The sequence below is a fragment of the Plodia interpunctella genome, chromosome 21, assembly GCF_027563975.2.
Source record: "Plodia interpunctella isolate USDA-ARS_2022_Savannah chromosome 21, ilPloInte3.2, whole genome shotgun sequence".
NCBI lineage: Eukaryota > Metazoa > Arthropoda > Insecta > Lepidoptera > Pyralidae > Plodia > Plodia interpunctella.
Window position 1 is genome coordinate 4,862,076 of NC_071314.1, and position 18,554 is coordinate 4,880,629.

Consider the following 18,554-nt stretch of genomic DNA (forward strand, 5'->3'; position numbering starts at 1 on the left):
AACCATTTTTCATTTCGCGCCAAATTTCAACGATGACAGTTCAAATTGCTATAAAGGCCACGACACACAGTTAATAAACCAAATAATTTGTACTAACGTTGCGGCCAATTGACGTACGCGTTGCATATAGATTTTGGTGTCAACCAAATGTCAAAACAAAAATACAAACAATGTATTGATAGGTCTTTAAAAATGTCATACTTGCGTAGTTTTAATAAGAAATGTGTTATTTTGACGTAAATATTATATTACTATGTACTACGTAAATATTATATTAACTTTGATGTAACATGTCATCGAAGTCATCATTGTCTATTTACAAATTACTCCAAAATGGAAATATATTCACCGAGGTTTCTCAATTAACATTTATAATTTTAGAGCAACTATTAATCATTATTAATTAGACTAAGGCTTAAAAACGATAACTCTTAAATATTTATCAGCCTTCATATCTTTACCTTTAATTTTCACTTACTTCAATTTTATGTCATTAATGATAATGACTTCGAGTTGAATCAAGTGGATCTGTTGACAGCTACCATATTAATTTACTAGTAATACATTAAGTATTACTATTTAAAAAAAAATAACATCGCTCAGAGACAGTATTTTAATACCATTTTATAATCACCGTAACTTCTATGCAAAAGGGTAATTTATTTACATGAAAACTTTCCAGTTAAGATATATTTATATGCATAATATCTGCCTCGTCAACATTACTGTTGCATCGCTTATTTACACATTATTATGGGAATCTAATTCATTCAATTATTATTTTATTAAGATTCCAGCAATAAAGTCTAAGAGTGTATTTTGAATACGTTTTTATAATTATAGATGAAGTACCATCGAGAAAGTAATTCCCACACGGAAGCTTGTGTCACTGGTTGATTGATAGCTCTGCGATAAAAAGTGTTTGTCAGCGTAGTTGCGAACATGTTATTATGTCACCAGTGGCTACCGACGCGACTCGCCCTGATTAATGGCATCTGTCATGTGTGGCCGCCTTAATGCGCATACTTACTTGTCTGTGGTCATTAGTTGGCGCGCGTTTGTTGTCTATGGTCAGTGAGGGATGCATTTGCCACTGGCTGAATTCTTATTTTGAATATTTGATAAATCTTTATGGCCAGTGCTCACAACGACGTACGCAATAAAATAAACCTGTCAATTAAAACGGAGTCGCAAGATGAAACGTCAGAGCGGAGATCGGAGTTGAATGAGCCGTATATCGGACGGTCGCACGCCCATATCTCATTTTTTAATACCCGCCGGCCACTTTGAACTGCCCCAAATACTATAACTTCCACGAGTTATGAGGCAAATGGGTAAGAGCTTGTGTGACCGCAGCTTTACAACGCGAACGCATCCAAACCGAGCCGAAGTTTTACGATCGTCTGTTCCATCCTTTTAATTCATCGGCCCTAGTATTTATGTTTTGAGATGAAGTATTGTTTTACGTCGATTTGAACTAAAACTTTAAAAAATTAAAAGTTATTAAGCGGGCATTAAAATATTATGTTATCTGGATTTGAGAAGCGAAAACACAATATTTTCGAATTTACGTAAGTAGTACCTTATTCGGACGCGGGCAATCGGCCGGTGTCATTGCACGTGAAATGTATGCAGTAACGATTATGCCGATCATTTGTCCGAATCGCACGCCGTCGAATCCGCACTTTATCTAAAATGGCGGGCTTATTGCTATAAATTCTTAATTTTAATCGTCATTATTAAAACAACGGCGCGGCGTATGCATGAAGGAACAATAAAATAGATATTTTACCGGCGCATTTCGTGTCAATTCTCGTAAAAATGTTGAGTGTACTGCGCATAGCGGGATTTGCATCAAAAGATGACGTTTAGTGCGTTTATTGTGCATTAAACCCCATGAAATATCTTGCCTTCGGTGCGGCTGCGGTGTTATGGTCGATTGCGCCGGAAAATAACCTGTCTGTCGTAGTTTTTTAAAGAATTAAAACTCGGCCTATCTTCATTCCGATGGCACAACGGTACTGACGAGTTAAAAACACAGCGTAACTTCGGGATTACAATTCTCAATAGTGCGTTTGCTTTTTTCAAAGCTTTTTGTAGACGGCTCAAACATGAACTTTATGATATATTATCTGTAAGACAGAAGCACCTTGCGATAGATGCACGCAGGTGCGGCCCAACAAAGGCGCGTTGACGAAAGCAATAAATTATTAATTATGACAAAAAGCCGCGTCATATAATACTCGTATGGGTGCATTGCGAAATCTTTTTTAGGATTAGAAAAAATTGAGAGCGGCGCCTACAATGTTTTGTCTTGAAGACGTCCCGCGGGCCCACTGTGCGGCGGACACAAAGAGACGCAAAGTTGCCGACGCGCCGTACACAGAGGGACAAAAGCACCCCGCGCGGACAAAAAATAACATCATTTATTTTATTGCCCTGGGTGAGAATGTGGCACATTAATATTGCGTAGGGCTTAATGCCTGATCGCCCTAGGCCTGCCATCAGTCAATTCGGCTCTTGTCTTATAAATTTTTCTTATACCCATATTCACGTAGGTATTAAAAATAAACAATTGTTACATAAGGAATATTTATTGCGAAAACAAGTCAGATGTTGACTCGGCTTGAATTATCAATGGCACTTAATTTACATTTGTATTACAGTAGGGGGACAGTATATTTTTGCATTAATTTATACTACAATTCTAAATTTATCTTGTTTATACGTGAGTTGACAGCAAGAGCTATTTAAAAATAATGCTGTATAAGCTATAAAGGTATTAGCGTATCTTGTGAAAACTTTCAGGAATTGTCACCGAAATCCTGGAGAAATTTCCCACGAGATTTATTTCAGAGAACTGTTTTTTTTTTCAAGAAAATAATTTCCGAGATTAATTAACTTCTCGGCGGCTCGACATAATCCTTGTTGTCGAAATAATTCGAAAATTATCATTAAACTTGCTTTAATTTATATCGCAAAGTTAAAATAATTTTACCTCTATTATATTTCTATTGGTGTTTCTAGAGAAACATTATTATCCTGTTAACTTTTTGCGATACGACTTATGAATATCGTTGCAAGGCAATAATAAATTCATGTAACCTGTCAACACATCATTGGATAATATGAGTGAACTTTTTAAGTCACTTAAGAGCACCTGTTTGTTCTTTACACAATGTATTTTATGGAATGAAGGAACAAGAATGTTGGCTGTCTGTCTTTTCAGCTAAACCTAAATCATTAGGATAGGTACTGATTTTAGTACTTAGTTAAATTTCTTCATGAACGCAAAGAGTGTTTTAAAAATTGTCATTTACTCGTGAAATTTTTGACTAAAGATACTATCTATTTTGAGGTCACTAGTATCGTAATGAATATTAGCTTTGCTTCTCCGGCAGAGAATGTAGCCGAGAGAGAGAGAGAGAGAGAATGATTATTCAGTTTAAGTTTTATACCCCAAATCAGAGAAAAATAATTTCAATAGTAATTTCAATTTTAGTCTCAATATATATTCAGATTTAATAAAGAATGAAGAGATATGGTCAACACTAGGTTTTTATCAACAAATCTTGACCATTTTATTTGGTATTGCAACGACAAAAAAACTAGTTTGTTTAAAATCTTCACTTTCTTGACAAACTGTAGTTTTATTTGAGACAGAGGAAGAAGATTATTACGAAAGGGTGTTTATTAATGATAAATCGTTATAATATTTCAATAGTGGTTCTTAAATTAATAAGAGCTAACATTAGTAGAATCGACATTCGATAGATTAATATTATCACCGGATTCAATATTAACATATAATTAAAAAAACACTGAATTAACTAGAACTAAATTCTCAATTTATCCGACAAAGATCGTAAAATCCTATAAGACGAAAGTCTTATGCCGTGTAACATACAAAACTAGTGTTTTATAATTGATCTATGATTCATTACAATCTGTGGTGAACACAGGTAAAAAGATACACAAGTACAAAAAATGCATCTCTATCAATATATCAGGGTTGCCCTAATATAAATTTTGAAAAATTTATAAACATGAATATACGAATTAAAAAATATTTAATTTCTGTAAACCTGAAGCGCTGGCTATCACTTCGAAGTATCTATTGTTCATTCGTCATTTCATTTGACGGTAACAGACAAAAGTAAAATTGATTGTTTTCTAAGCACTTCGAGTAAGATTTACAGCCCTAGGTTTATATGTAAACGTATGTTTGAGTCATCCATCATAGCGGCCTACGACTGATATGATTTATTATATACTCTGCCACCAGTTCCTAGAGTAGCTGGCGTTATAGCAAATTAATTTTGCTTAAGCTACAAATTAAATAGGATACAGAGCTATCGCTCATATTATGTGACAGTGCTACACCATAAAATTCCAAATAATAAAAAAAAATATTTTTTTGTAAAGAATATGATAATGTTAAGCCTTACGCAGTCAGTACATAGGCTACAACAGTGAAGCTAAATGAGCTTGATTGGGTTATAAGATCTGGGATTTATGACAACATTTGCTTGAACATAGTCTTCATAAAAGCAAATCAGATTAAGTATTCATAATTACTTTCGTCGATGCGAAACATTTTTATGGTATGTTTTTAAATTAAATACAAATTCAATAACAATATCGTTCTATCACATACCTATATTACATTATTATTTGTCAGTTCTCCTTGTATACATAATACATTGTTTAATAAAGTGATCTGATTATGTTTACAAGGATTTGAAGAAGGAGGGGTAATACCTGTAAAGTCTATAATGTATGAAAAGCCTGAACACGACCCGATTCCTATATTTTGAAATATTTTGATTAACCTGTTGCCCGTTAGCAATTTGTATGTCCATTTTCTGAGCACACACTTTGTGTAATTACAACCTATAAATAACGTTGACTGTATTTTCAGGAAAATGTTGTAATTTATCGATATTAATTCCGGCTTATTTTCAGTTGGGTTCATATAGTCGTAGTTAGAAAGATCAAGTATTCAATATTACATGCTTTTATTTAGTGTGTCACCTGTCCTGAAGTTTGTCTGCAATCAAATCTTGCAAGTAAAATTTTACCTACTTCCGCTTGTCCATTGAAATTTTCCACGTCTCTTTAGTTTCTATGACAATACCATTATCATTACAATCATGAGATGGTGCACCCAGGATCGGTCCCCGACTAGGGAACTCCTCAAAGGTTTGTTGCACGGACGTAATTTTTTATCACGCGTTGAATGCAGCAAATCTTTGACGACAATAAAGTTTGGCAAAAATTACATTTAACTAGAAACTACTTTTGATTTAGTTGACATAGTTCGTTGACCTGAAGCAGGATTCCCAAATGGATCACGTTGAAGGCTTTCTCGGCTTGCGGCGACGTGACAACATTGGCGTTGATTTGATAGCAATACGCTCAATTGACCGCTGTTGGTTATTTGCGGTAGATTTGTAATTTTTTTTAATGGCTTTCTCCGATTGTTTTTCAAACTTAGAATTCATAAATAATTCTTGCCAAATTTTATTCAGACACTTGCTGATAAATTATCGACTAGAGTGAACACCTAACTTTGAATCAGGTAGGTAATGTTTTTTAACTGTACCATCACTTCTTGGAACAAAATTGGCGTATCACCTGCCGGGTCATACTACAATAGTAAATGTACAGGCAACAACACATGTTACTGTTCATTGCAACGCCTCTGTTACCGCCTCACAGAAGTCCATGGGGGGTAACCTGAAGTTGAATGTACACCAGGAAGCGATGGAGGTCATGACGTCATCTCGGAGGTCTCCACTTGACCGTGACGGTAGAGGACAGGCGTCTTCATAGTATCATAAGATATTCTTTGAACATGCCTCTTATATGGTGCATTTTCACTAGACTTTAGATGTCAATACGTGTTGGTGACAAAATTTTCGAAATATTCTTTGAACTCAAAGAGAAAAATATTCTCTTTTTTCTGTCAACATTTTATTATTTCAATATGTTTTGCAGAAACTGAGGAATCGTGAGGAAACTTGCACCCTGGTTGACTGTTTAGTTAACAAATGTTATGGCGACTACTTACCACTAGAACTAGACGATAAGTAGTCGTAAAAGTCATGTCGAGTCAGATGCCTTTAGGCTACGTGAATAAAACTTTACAGTTTTAGTGCTGCAATAACAATTAAACAACACTCGATTAAAAAATATTAGCAATCTGTCCTGTTTTTCTCGTGTATTTCTAACATGCATTTATCTTTCTTTTATGAGCGAAATAATGACGAAGTCTATACTTTTCTCTGTCTACGCCTTTAACTGTGATTGTATTTTCTCAAACAGAAAAGGACGGCAACAAAAACTTACGGAAGCGGTAGTAGGTGGTGTAGTACAATCACAAAAACTCTTTGTTACTCTCATCCGTGGTTGGTATGACAAATTCCTGATTTCCACACTTTTTGTCATCTGTTAGTTAGTAGTAATAACTTTTGTAGGAAAGTGTTTATATTGTAAATGTATGTAATTAGAGCTTCAATTATAATACTATGTGTATCTTATTGTACCTGTTTATCTTAACTTTGGAGGATCACAGTAATTAAGATAAGTGTTTTTTTTCGAGAATGCAAAGGGCAACTAAAACTTTTAAATTTAAATGAAAAATTAATAGTTACTTTTACGTACGAAAGATTTTCTATACAAAATGACTTCGTCGACTGGTGGCTGACGGATTCGGCGTTAAATTCATAGGCGCATAATACGAGGAGGGCGAAATAAAAAATAATAATTTTCTTACATTTATCCTAAATATTTGCATATGAATTTCCTCTTTTACTGCACTTTTATTAAAAAATAATAATTTAAAAGAAAAACACGATTTTTAAAACCAGCCTATTTCCTTTTAAGTATTATTTCTTTTACAGCACGATAAGCTATCAGAGGTCGTTAAATCGATATGTGCAACAGTAAAACACATACGAATTAAGATCCGCCATTTTGAAAAGCGTGACCAATCACCTGCCGGAGCGTTATCACCAATGTACTGATAAGTTCGAATTTTAAACACGTGGATTGGCGGGGAAGCCTGGTAATTTAAATTATCTGAAATTAAAAATAGAATCTTGTTATGGAAATAAATGGGTCATGTTTTATGAACACTATTGTGTACTATACGATTATTATTGAGTAATCATTTATGTACCTATTCGTTTACTGTATTACATTACACCTTACCTATTACATATTTACCTAAAAGCCGATAGAAATACATATCCAAACATATGCTTGAGTATTTTACAGTGTACTTAAACAAACTAATTTAAAAAACCAAAATAATTTATAATGCGATCTAAAAATAAATCTGAAAATTCCACATCATCGCAACGAACATCTAATTAACTAAAATAAGACAAGTCACAAATTGAAATCACCGAGAGAATCTGCTGTTAAGTAAATTTAGCAGAACGAACACACTTTTTAAATTTAGATTGATATAACGAGACCAATGAGTTGCAGGGATTTTAAAAAATTCGTTTTGAAAAATATAAATTCTATGATGCCAGTTACAAGTAAGTTTTCAATCGGCCAATATAATGTATGTAATGAATGTATAGACTGATGTGCTGTTGGCTGTACCTGCCTAGCAGTAGGTAGGCAAGGTATCAAATCGGCCTCAATCACGATTTTGTAATAATAGAATTCGAAAACGGAGATTTTTCGCTTTTATTGACCGTGAAAACGTTTTAAGTCGGTTAATTCATTAGCTTATAAAATTTATGCTTTTTGGAACACGTCTTGCTTTGACGTTTGTGTGTTTTTCATCTGTGAATTCTGCTGTTGTTTATATCATTTTGTTGTACAACAATAGCAACTTAAACATAGCTTCTTATTTGCTTAGTATAGCTAAAAATAATTAGGAAAGCGCAATATTAACTATTTTAATATATAGGTAATTAAACACCTTCATAAATAATTTTACGAAAGCAATAAAAGAGGAAAGCTAAAGAATTTTAAATGAATAACATCAAAGAAAATAATATTGTAGAAATTTGCGAGGAAACAATTTATTTACTCTCTCAAGCGCTACGCCAATTGGACGTAGATGGCGCATGAGGTGCGCGTGCGGTGTGGTCGTGTCTTCAGCGACGCCATCTTACATCATGTTCCTTTTTCGAAATTTCAACGTCACTGTTTTATTTTTTCGCGACGAAAGCTTCCAACATTCTTTATTGCCAGTAATTTGTAAAGAAACTACTTTATTTAGCCTTATTGATTTATTTTTCAAACTGCTGCAATTTATGAAATGTTAAGCAAAATTGCGATAAGTTGATAATACTCATCAATATTAAACAGGCGGCTAGGGTGTCCAAAATTCGCGTTCACGTCCCATATGGCGAGTACAATAATGTTTATGGCGGAACGAAAAATGGAAACAAAAAAATCGGTCAGCACAACTGTTTCGTAGGTATTATAGGTACATATATTGTGCGGCTGCCGGTAGGGTGCCGGCCTCCTGCAGAGCCGCTCTCAACGCTCCAAACCAAAATTACTAGTTCACCTTAGTCGTCAGATTATAATGTTCTATTTTGGTACAATGCCCGGATGTCGCAAGCTTTGGTTGGCTGGGATAAACGTCAGTGTTATTCAAATATTCATGTGTCTTTTCAATGTTAGGTTTTTAAACTGTATGAAGTTTGACATAAATTGAAATTGCGTTGTTGTAATATTTTCGTACTTGTTTAGTGCTCTCATTTCTATTTTCAAGAAAATAGAATTGAAATTATTCGATTTTGACTTAAATAGTTTGAAAACTCACACTGAACCATATTTCATAGAGTAAAAAAAATAAAAAATCAGTATGTTTTTTTTCGACATTTTCTACAATCGGAGCGTGTATCCAGACCATAATGCCCTCTCATTAGCGCTGGGGGGCGCTGGCGGCAGGTAGTCCATCGTTATTTATTCTGAGGCCAGAACAATGTCCTACACCAACTCTTATTAATCATCCCTTTATGTCAGCCGCTTGGGCGATTCCCGCTCACAATCGAAAATCCAACATGCCGTAAAGACAGCGGCGAATTAGAAATTATACCTTCGGTGGGCTATTCAATTTTCGTCGCCCCTACTACTATTTGTGACATTTTTATATTCATAATTTGGGTGCGTGTGACCTCATATAGTCTCATGCAAAGCAAAGATAAAGTATAGACTCTTGCTTTGAAGTTAAACTGTGTCAAAAGGGTCAGTTTCTAGACTATTAATTCCATTAAGTCTTTATACCGCATTCTTTTTTTTCTTATTCTGTTTTTTCTTTCATCGCTCCTTAAAATTCAACGCACTAGGCTTCAATCTATTGAGCCCGTCGGTAAATACACGACTGCGTAAAGAAAACGCACATCAACACCTACCAACACTTTACATTATGACAGTAACTATCGCAAGACCTCCACCATTTCGTAAAATCTACTCGTAAAAACGTCGGCAGCTAACATTAAACTTCATCGTTAATTATTAATAACGTTGCCTTTAATAACAGCAATAAAACAATGCGATCTAGCGGCGGCGGCGCCAGAGTATTATTTCAATAGTATTTTTGCGTCGATTTAATACGAATTTCGTAAAGCAATCAAAATGACAACTCAGTCGGATGTTAGGCAGTTAATACTGTGATTTTATGATATTTCGAGGCGTCAGTGTTACGGTAAGAGAATGGCCCCTCGCGGCGGTGGACGCATGAAATATAGTGTTTAACACCACGCGGCTTGTTCGTAGGGCGCCCCGTCGAGCGACTGTCCTGGGAATCGTCCGCACTCTGATGCTATGGATACACCTTATGCCAGCTACACATTATCGCCAAACATTCGGCTAACTTTAGCGTATACACACTATGCAATGTACGTTGATTCGCGTCGCCATCTGTTTAGAATTCGCCGATAGTGTGTAGAAGCCATTTGGTATCTCAGCGTCCGCTTTAGTTTAGTAAATGCAATTTAAAAACAAAGCTACAAATCAAATTCGCAATTTTGAATACGGTAAATTGAAACTTATTGAAATTATACAATGAAAACAAAGATGATCATATAGAACGGATAGTTGATTATTGACGTCTAATATTCTTTTAGAGACCGCGCCATGAAGCCGCGCGGTAATATATAGACACAAAATCGGCCACGTTGTTATTTTCAGTGATCGTAGCCCTTCGTCTGCGGCACGTCGTGCTCATGGCTTGGAGTCTATTCTTGAAAATTAGGTACTTAGCCTAAAATCAATAACCTCAATATGATAAAATTCAGCGTCTCCGATTATATTCCTTAATTTATGTCGTACATGCATTTCACATAACGTAATATTGTAATTGTTTTAAATGCAGACGTCCTCCTTATAACCAATTTCGTAAGCGACCATCAAAATGTTTACAAAATTCCTGTCTCGTTTCTGTCGATTTCTTCGATGATGGCTATTAAGTAATAAAACTAATGTCTCGGCATTAAGTAACGGAACACGTCAATTTGACCGTTTATATAGACCAAAGGTATCGTGCATAAAATAAAAACTGTACAAAGCAGACTACGCAACAATACAGTCTATTATGGCTGTGTTGCACCTTCAACTTTGACATTAACTTTAAAGTGAGCAGAAAAACGAAATGTACGCCATTTTGCCTAAACGTCAAATCAACGTCAAATTTGACGGTGCAACTCACCCTAAGAGATTAGTGAACTGTATTTTTGCGAATAATTGAGAATCAATAAATTGAAAAATAATCTTAACATAGACTTTTGTGTTAATTTATTGATTTCCAAAATATTATTAGGTACCAAATATTATTCACAACTAAGTTTAACACTGCTTTCAATGATTTCTCATGCTAGAACTTTAAGATTTATAAAGTATGTTATATTATCTTTAACCAATAATCGAGTTTCTGTATTAACAATTCGCTAAAATCTTTCAAAAATCTATGACATGATTATAGTACAAAACAATCCAAGTTACCCTTCTATGTGTTCTTTAACTTTTACTAGAGTTATCAAGGTTGCTACTGTTATAAATATTACAACAATTATCTACTGGTAATGCCACTTAAAAGTCAGAGGTACAAATATTTCGGCCGTTTGAAATCTTTTATTTTTTTCTGCATAGATCTTTATGTTTTTTAAGTTATGATCAGTTTGATTGATAGATTGAGGTAGTACCGTGATCATTAGCAAAGAATCATGTTCGAGTGTCACAAGGAATCAAATTTTTCGTTTATATTTTTTGTGCAATATGGTATAAGAAGATAAAAAGCACTTTCAATTCTTTTCGATTCTACGACTACTAAAATATAGATACATAAAAAAAATCTACTCATACTCTGTTAAAATATATCATTTATTTGCGAAAACGTTTTATGATTTATTACATAGATAGTTACCATAGTCATTGCTTCTGATATTATACAAATAGGATCTAAGCTCGGGCACGACAAAAGACTATTCGATTAAAATTAGCCATTAATCAAAATCATAGAGTCGAGAGAATTGGATCATTCGGGTTTACAACAGGTTGTAAATGTGTTTTCTGTGCAAATGTATGCGTTGGCGCAGGGGGCGCGCGGCACGATCAAACGATGCGCGCGCAGCGGGGCCTAGCCTCACGCGTGACCAAGAATGACCCTGCTATTTATTTTCTATTCTTTTTTTTTCGAATTTTATGCACACTCATTTCTCGTAACGGTGCACTGTTTTATTTTCAGCCAGTGTGAAGGAAGAATATTTTTTAAAACTATTCTTGTATATTGCGCAAAAATGTACTCTCAGATTCATCAATTCATATTTCTATATACAATTTTCAACCAATTTTGAATACAAATTTGATTATTTGTTTTCATAAATAGATGTAATAATACATCGCATGACGTCAAAAGTATAAATAAAAAGTACTTAACTCATTATTGCTTTTTATGGATGTAGGTAAAAAGCATGACAAACAATAAGTAGAATTGGAAAGGATGCTCACTGTTGGATGACATCGTCCTTGGTACCAGACCATGGATAAACAATTTTCTACAGTACTCAGATACGTTTAAGCATATTGTTTGACTTAAGTACTTACTTAAAGGTCAAGAGAATGTGAGTTTTACTATCGGCCATGTTATTGTCCATGTTTTATACTTTAGAGACGTTTCATTTTTCAAATTTAAATGTTCTTAACTTTTTTTATATCATTTAAACTGTCTTCATGGTTAAGTCCAGAATGACTTGTATAGAACTATGGTATTTTGTTATTTTTTCTAATTTTATTTCAGTGTCAGTACGTGGAATCAACAATACGTTGATTTTTCTAAATATCTGGGACTAGTGCCATTTACTATTGACCCAAGTTCGTATCACTAGTACCACTGACAAATAAATCAATCCCAATCCTAACTAATATGACAAATGCAGTGAATTAGTTTGGTTATTTGTTGTTACATCTTCACGCTTTATTTTCTCAACCTATCTTTTTGAAGGTTTGCATACATATATTTAGAAGTACGGAGAAGGACACCTTCGTCCCAGAAAAGATACTATTCTCTTAGGAAATAAAAGCTGCTAGTAAAACGTATATCTTTATGAATCCCTGCAATTGCATCAAACTATTTTAATTACCAGTTCGTGTAGCCTTGGTGCTTGAAGGTGGGTCATTGCCAACAGAACTACACTACATTTTTGGGCAACCCGCCTACTTTATGTCCATGGCGAATATAATGGCCGGTACACACGAGACGATATGCTCACGCGCACGAACCCACGATTCAAATTACGCGATGCGGACACAAAATAATAAATTCACAGTATCGACACTTCATAATTAAAGGTATCTTTTTCTTCATTGTCTTATTCCTTATGGCTGAGGTGGTCATTACTTCTTTTCACACACAAGTTAATAATCAACCAGTGTGCAGTTGTGGTTTCCTCGCAATGTTTTACTTCACTGGAAATAAGTGGTGGTCTATGAAAACTACTATACGTGAGTCAGATTGGTATACAAACTCATATGGCACGAGTATGATTTGAACTTTGGATCATAAAGTTCTTGGGAGTACTGGCTTTAATTTTATCTTACCCGTACCCGGTTCATGCCCGTACCCTCAAAAATAGGTCTTCGGAAATGGATGAAATGGTCTCAGAATGATACCGATCACCCGTCTGCGCTGGCGTCGAATGAGGAAATAATAATAGACATTTCATAGTTGACTGAGATCCAGATACAGTCGTATCGTGCCGGGAACTAGTTGTCCCCTAGTGGCCGAATAACTGTGACACGTAGATGTGTAGATGACGATCACCGTAGATGCTATTAATTTTCAGTCAATGCTTACGGTAATAAATATAAATGACAAAAATATAAATTATTTATTTCAGACATAAAGCTCTAAAGTACATTTTCTTATTGAAAATTGACATTAAAATTACATTAATATTACAGAATCGGGTTACTCTTTATGGGAACATAAAAATATTTAAATTTATTTTTTGTTTTCACCGTTTAACCACTTAAAGGCTATCACAATATGGCCGGATATGCAATATTTTCAGATAGAGAAGATAACCAATCAATATTTGTTGCCATAAAATTATCTGTACATTCGTTAATTTGTTATTCAAAAGAAACAGAACGGTAACGCGCCATGAATTTACAACAATATACTTTTTATACCAATTTTAATACTGGGCCCGCGCCGCGAATAGTCTAGGAATCGTAAAAGCCTAGGCATTACAATTTTAGTGTTAGATCTGCATCGCTGACGACCAATATACGTAGGAATTCGCCTATAAAATCTAGATTGCTTTTTAAAAGCGCCACAAAACGAATCTAATTACCAAGTCTAGAACCGCCGCTTATCTATTGGAGGAATAAAACATATGAGGAAACTTGGCAATGATCGTTGATCATAAAATAAATAACGTGACCACACAGGTGTAAAAAACCGACAAAGACGATTTATATTTTGGTTGAAATGGCAGAAAACCCCTCTGTTTTATGTGCGGTCGCTTTTTAATGGCGAGACTGATATGTAATGCCGGCTCCATACTATTGGCGAACTCACAACAGATGCCGACATACATAGCGTAGTCTGTACAGGAGCTTATTTTTACCGCAAGGAAAAACCATCTATGTACATTGAAACTATCAAGTTTGGCGAACTGTTTGCCGATAATGCGTGGATTGGAAGAAAGGCCTCACATCAACGTTTCGGTTTCGGCGTCGTCACAAACATATGCCGGTTTTTTTTATTACCAGACTAACAGTTACTAACGCGGACAAAGTCATTACTTTGTCCGCGGCATAAAGTATTTTGTGTTTCATATAAATTTGCACCCCTATTTCAACTCCTAAGTGTTGAAATCTCCAAAATTACTTTATTTGCGCTGTACGAACTTCTCTGCGAAATTTCATGTTTCTACGTTTGTTTCTTTTTGTGTTGATTGAAGTTAGTCCAGTGCCATATACCCACGACTTTGTGCATAGTAAATTAAATGTATCATAAGTTAGTTTTAAAGAATTAATAAATCAAATGTGATCAACACCGGTCTAGTATACTTATGACTTTATTCGTTACAAACATTCTACAATTCAAATCTTTGTAAATATAGAAGTATAGTACAATTTACTGCCACAGATATGTGGTGCAACCAGGTTAGCACACTATACACTACACAGCTTTAGCACTAAATCCTATTAGATTGCCTCATCTAAATGTCTGTTTACAATTTTATTCATAGCTAATGAATAATTTTATGAAGTTTTTTTATGAAAGTTAAAAGTAATTTCTATAGATATTTAAATTCTTCATTCTAATTATGGTCTCAGTAGCCTTTCTCAACAACAAGAATAGGAAAAACATTAATTAAATAATGAAAATAAAAACCGAAAATCTTAATTATTATGCAACGTTCAGCTAGTAGCTGCTGAGAAAATCTTAATCCAATGAAGGGAATATTTACGAAATGTACCATTACGTATAAGTATTTATGGTATTTTTATGGCGGTAACGATTTTATGAAAAATTATCATAATTTATTATTAATATAAAATATAATGACTGTTTTAAGCATGTAATTTTATCATTACTGATAAGTGAAATAGAATTATACACGGGTTTTATGTCTATGTATAGCCTATTACAGGTAAAATATAGTAAATTAATCTTTGCAGGAATTCTAAGTACCTAATTTGAAAATGTGTTAAGCCTGTTTAAACATTTTTATATACTCTATAAGATTACTTATTTTGTAATTAATTACTAATATTTAAATGCCATATAAGTAATCAAATGAATGTATAGACGATATAAATGCCTGCCTTTATATATATAGTCTAATGACACTTAATACACACACATGATATATATAATACACCTAAATATACGATATTACAAATAAATAAGCTTAAATGTCATTCAATATAATGTGTTATATTGAATGACATTTAAGCTTATTTATTTCAGACAATTTGTTTCGGACAATCACGTGGAATCTTTATATTTCCACACAGGTACTTTATAATAAAGTGAGAACTAAGGAACGAATATTGAAAATTCTACCCCTATAGATTAAAAGACCGCAGTAATTTCATACGTATTTTTCACCATACCAAACCCATATGTTATTCGACAGGTCTGGTTCCAAAACAAGCGGTCGAAGGAGCGTCGTCTGAAGCAACTCACGTCGATGGGCAGGGGGCCTTTCTTCGGGTCCTCGCGCAAGATGAGGGGGTTCCCCATGAACCTGTCACCAGGGGGCCTCGAGGAGGGGCCGCCGGGGTTTCCGTACTTCGCGACTGCCGATGGCAAGTTCGAGTTTGGCTATGGCCCGCCGTTCCACCATGACGCGCCTTTCTTCCACCCTCCTCCGACGATGCCGTTTAACCAGCCAGGTTGGTACACATTTCTAGACTATTTTGACCAATTTTCCTTTTATCAAGTAGAAGAGGTTTTTTAGTGATACTATTTCAGAACAATATACTAAGGTTATTCTAGGCTAGATTTCGATATCATGTTACCAGTAATATGGACATCAGATAATCACATCTTAATAAGTTGTAAGATACAATAGCTCTTTATTAGATATATAGTAATTTATTTTGTCAGACCCAAAAGAAGCAAAGACCCGCGACTAGTCAACCTAACAATATGAATTCAAAGTACCAGGCGCTTAGTAACGTGAGCAGGTCGTTTCGCAGGCGGTATGGAGTCGCTGCCGGGCGGCGAGTTCCCCGAGCAGTTCCCGCCTCCTGACCACCTGGTACTGCCGCGGCCTTCGTCCCCCGAGTTCACCTTCGGCGACGCCCCACCTCCTCTGCATCCCGAGGGTCTGGTGTGGTAGCTGAAGCCAGAGCCGCGGGACTTCCACGACTGATGCGGCTCGATGGGCTACCAAGTGGACTGTAACAGTGTTTTTTAATGTGACTCAGCAGTGTATATGTGATTTTTTTCGTCGGTCGAAATCTGTGCATATAGTATTAAGTTTTTTGTTCAGAATCCCCCTGTCCTGTTTGTATCAACATGTCCAAATCTTTGTTACAGTTTAGAGGCTCTATTTATTGTTTAAATGGTGTTATTTTTCGGAACCAATCTGTTAAATAAATTCACTCATCGTACATATTTAAGTTGACCATCGTTTTTATCGTAATTATCTACTCTCACTATTTTAAATTTCTATATCTTTAAATAACTTTCATCCAATCCAAGAATATAGCATAACATTAACTTATTTTTCTTACTTCGTCTGCAAAATAATTGTCCTTAATCACTTAGTAGAGTTGGTGCTGGAAAAAGAAGAGTTAATTGTCATGTGACATAATAATTAGCCCTTGAAGAAACACCTACGAAGCATTTAATCATTTTTTGCCCTACTATTTCTTTATCACTCGTAGTTAATTATAATTTTGCTTTTAAATCAGTGCAAATTTCGGCGACAGTTAGGGTACTACGATACATATTGTGAATACTAATTAATTGTACAGAGATTTATTAAAATATACAACTATTACCTATTTATTAAGTTAATTATAGATATTTATTTAATTTCTTCAAGAATCGCGTAAGTATATTTTGGTTCCTATTTTATAAGATGCAGCCGGCAATCACGAAGCATTTTATTTTGTATATTTTTTAGTTATTGTCGGATTAATATAAATTAACGTTAAGTATAACTGAGTACATAGACAGACATTGTTGTAAATATATGTTATGTGTAAATACAAAGTAAAATGATATTTATGTACTATATAATAATGAATTGATTCCTTTAAATTTAATCGATCCATTTTGAATATGCATGGATAAAGGGTACTTAAATATTTTTCTTCTTTCATATGTTTTCTGAAATAACTTCACTTCTTTTGAGTTTATTTGATTTTTAGCTGTGTATACTAATTAATATTTGCAACGATATTATTTTTGTTAATTACCTTTATACCTCAGATCCATTTGAAATCACTTTGTATATAAGTATACATAATAACAGCGTATATTACATAGGGATCATTGTGTTTGACATAATATTCCGACGTCGCCTTATGTACAGTCACAAACCATTTAAAAATGATGTAAATAATGTGGGTTATGACGTACATAGACCTGTGTTATTTCGTATAACAGTTGAAGTAATTAAAATATACAAAGTAACTAAAAATGTTGTGTTGTGTTATGGAAAAATAGAAATACATGTTTTTAAATGCGTCACTATTTCTGCAGCAGCTGATAAACCTATTGTTAAATTCATAACTAATATATCTCATATTACCTATGACTAGTATTGTATATAGGATCATACAGCCATACTATCTTTTCTATATGCAATTTAGGATATTTTCACCCCCTGTTCACCCCCTGTCGATGTGGATAAATTTAGAACATTTTTGAGGGACTATTTTAAGGTATATTATAATTTCAAGTAATCTTGTTAATATATGGAAACTTGCATTAGAATAACAAACCTCCGTGGTTTCATCATAATGCATTTTCTGTAAATCCTTTTTTTTAAATTGGGTTTTCAATGAAAATTAAAAAAAAATCATTTTTAATTCATTTGCATTTTTTGAAACAAAATCTATCAAATACTTTATCTGTTAGCTAACAATCAGACAGTTAATGTACGATACATAACGTGACTGTATGTAGTGGCCGCGACTGGATTTAGTATGTACTCTAGTATAAGTGTTAATATTCGGTACATACTGTCTGTATTTAGTATTTAATTAAAAATATAATGGAATTGTCTGTAAGAATAAAATCTATTCGGAAAATATGTGACTACTTTTTTGCTCTCCACTGTAGTCGAATTCCTGGTTGTCGAGGGACTTAGAAACAAAGAGACAAATCGAGAGTTAGCCCTAAAGTAGAGGTATGTTCTAAAATTGTGTTTATAAGGTACTACATTTTTATAGCTTACTAACGTTTTGCCATTGACTTCGCCTCCGTAAATTTCCCACAAGAACAGTTATTTTTCCGGGATGAAAGGTACCCTATGTCCTGCTCCACACTTCAAACTACATGTATGCAAAATTTCAAGAAATTTGTTTGAGAAGATAGAGCGTGAAGA

General features: G+C 34.3%; 1 protein-coding gene across 4 annotated transcripts in view; it reads left to right on the forward strand.

Annotated features, from left to right (window-relative positions):
• Positions 1–18,258, forward strand: part of Lim1 (LIM homeobox 1) — a 56,636-nt gene extending 38,378 nt beyond the window's left edge. For 3 of the 4 annotated variants that reach the window (XM_053761530.1, XM_053761528.1, XM_053761532.1), the window contains exons 6-7: positions 15,627–15,885; positions 16,180–18,258. In XM_053761530.1, coding sequence (XP_053617505.1) covers positions 15,627–15,885; positions 16,180–16,334 — 414 coding nt within the window. In that variant the 3' untranslated portion in view covers positions 16,335–18,258. The remainder of the gene's footprint in view (positions 1–15,626; positions 15,886–16,179) is intronic. The other variant, XM_053761531.1, reaches the window with a different exon arrangement.
• The last annotated feature ends 296 nt before the right edge of the window (positions 18,259–18,554 follow it).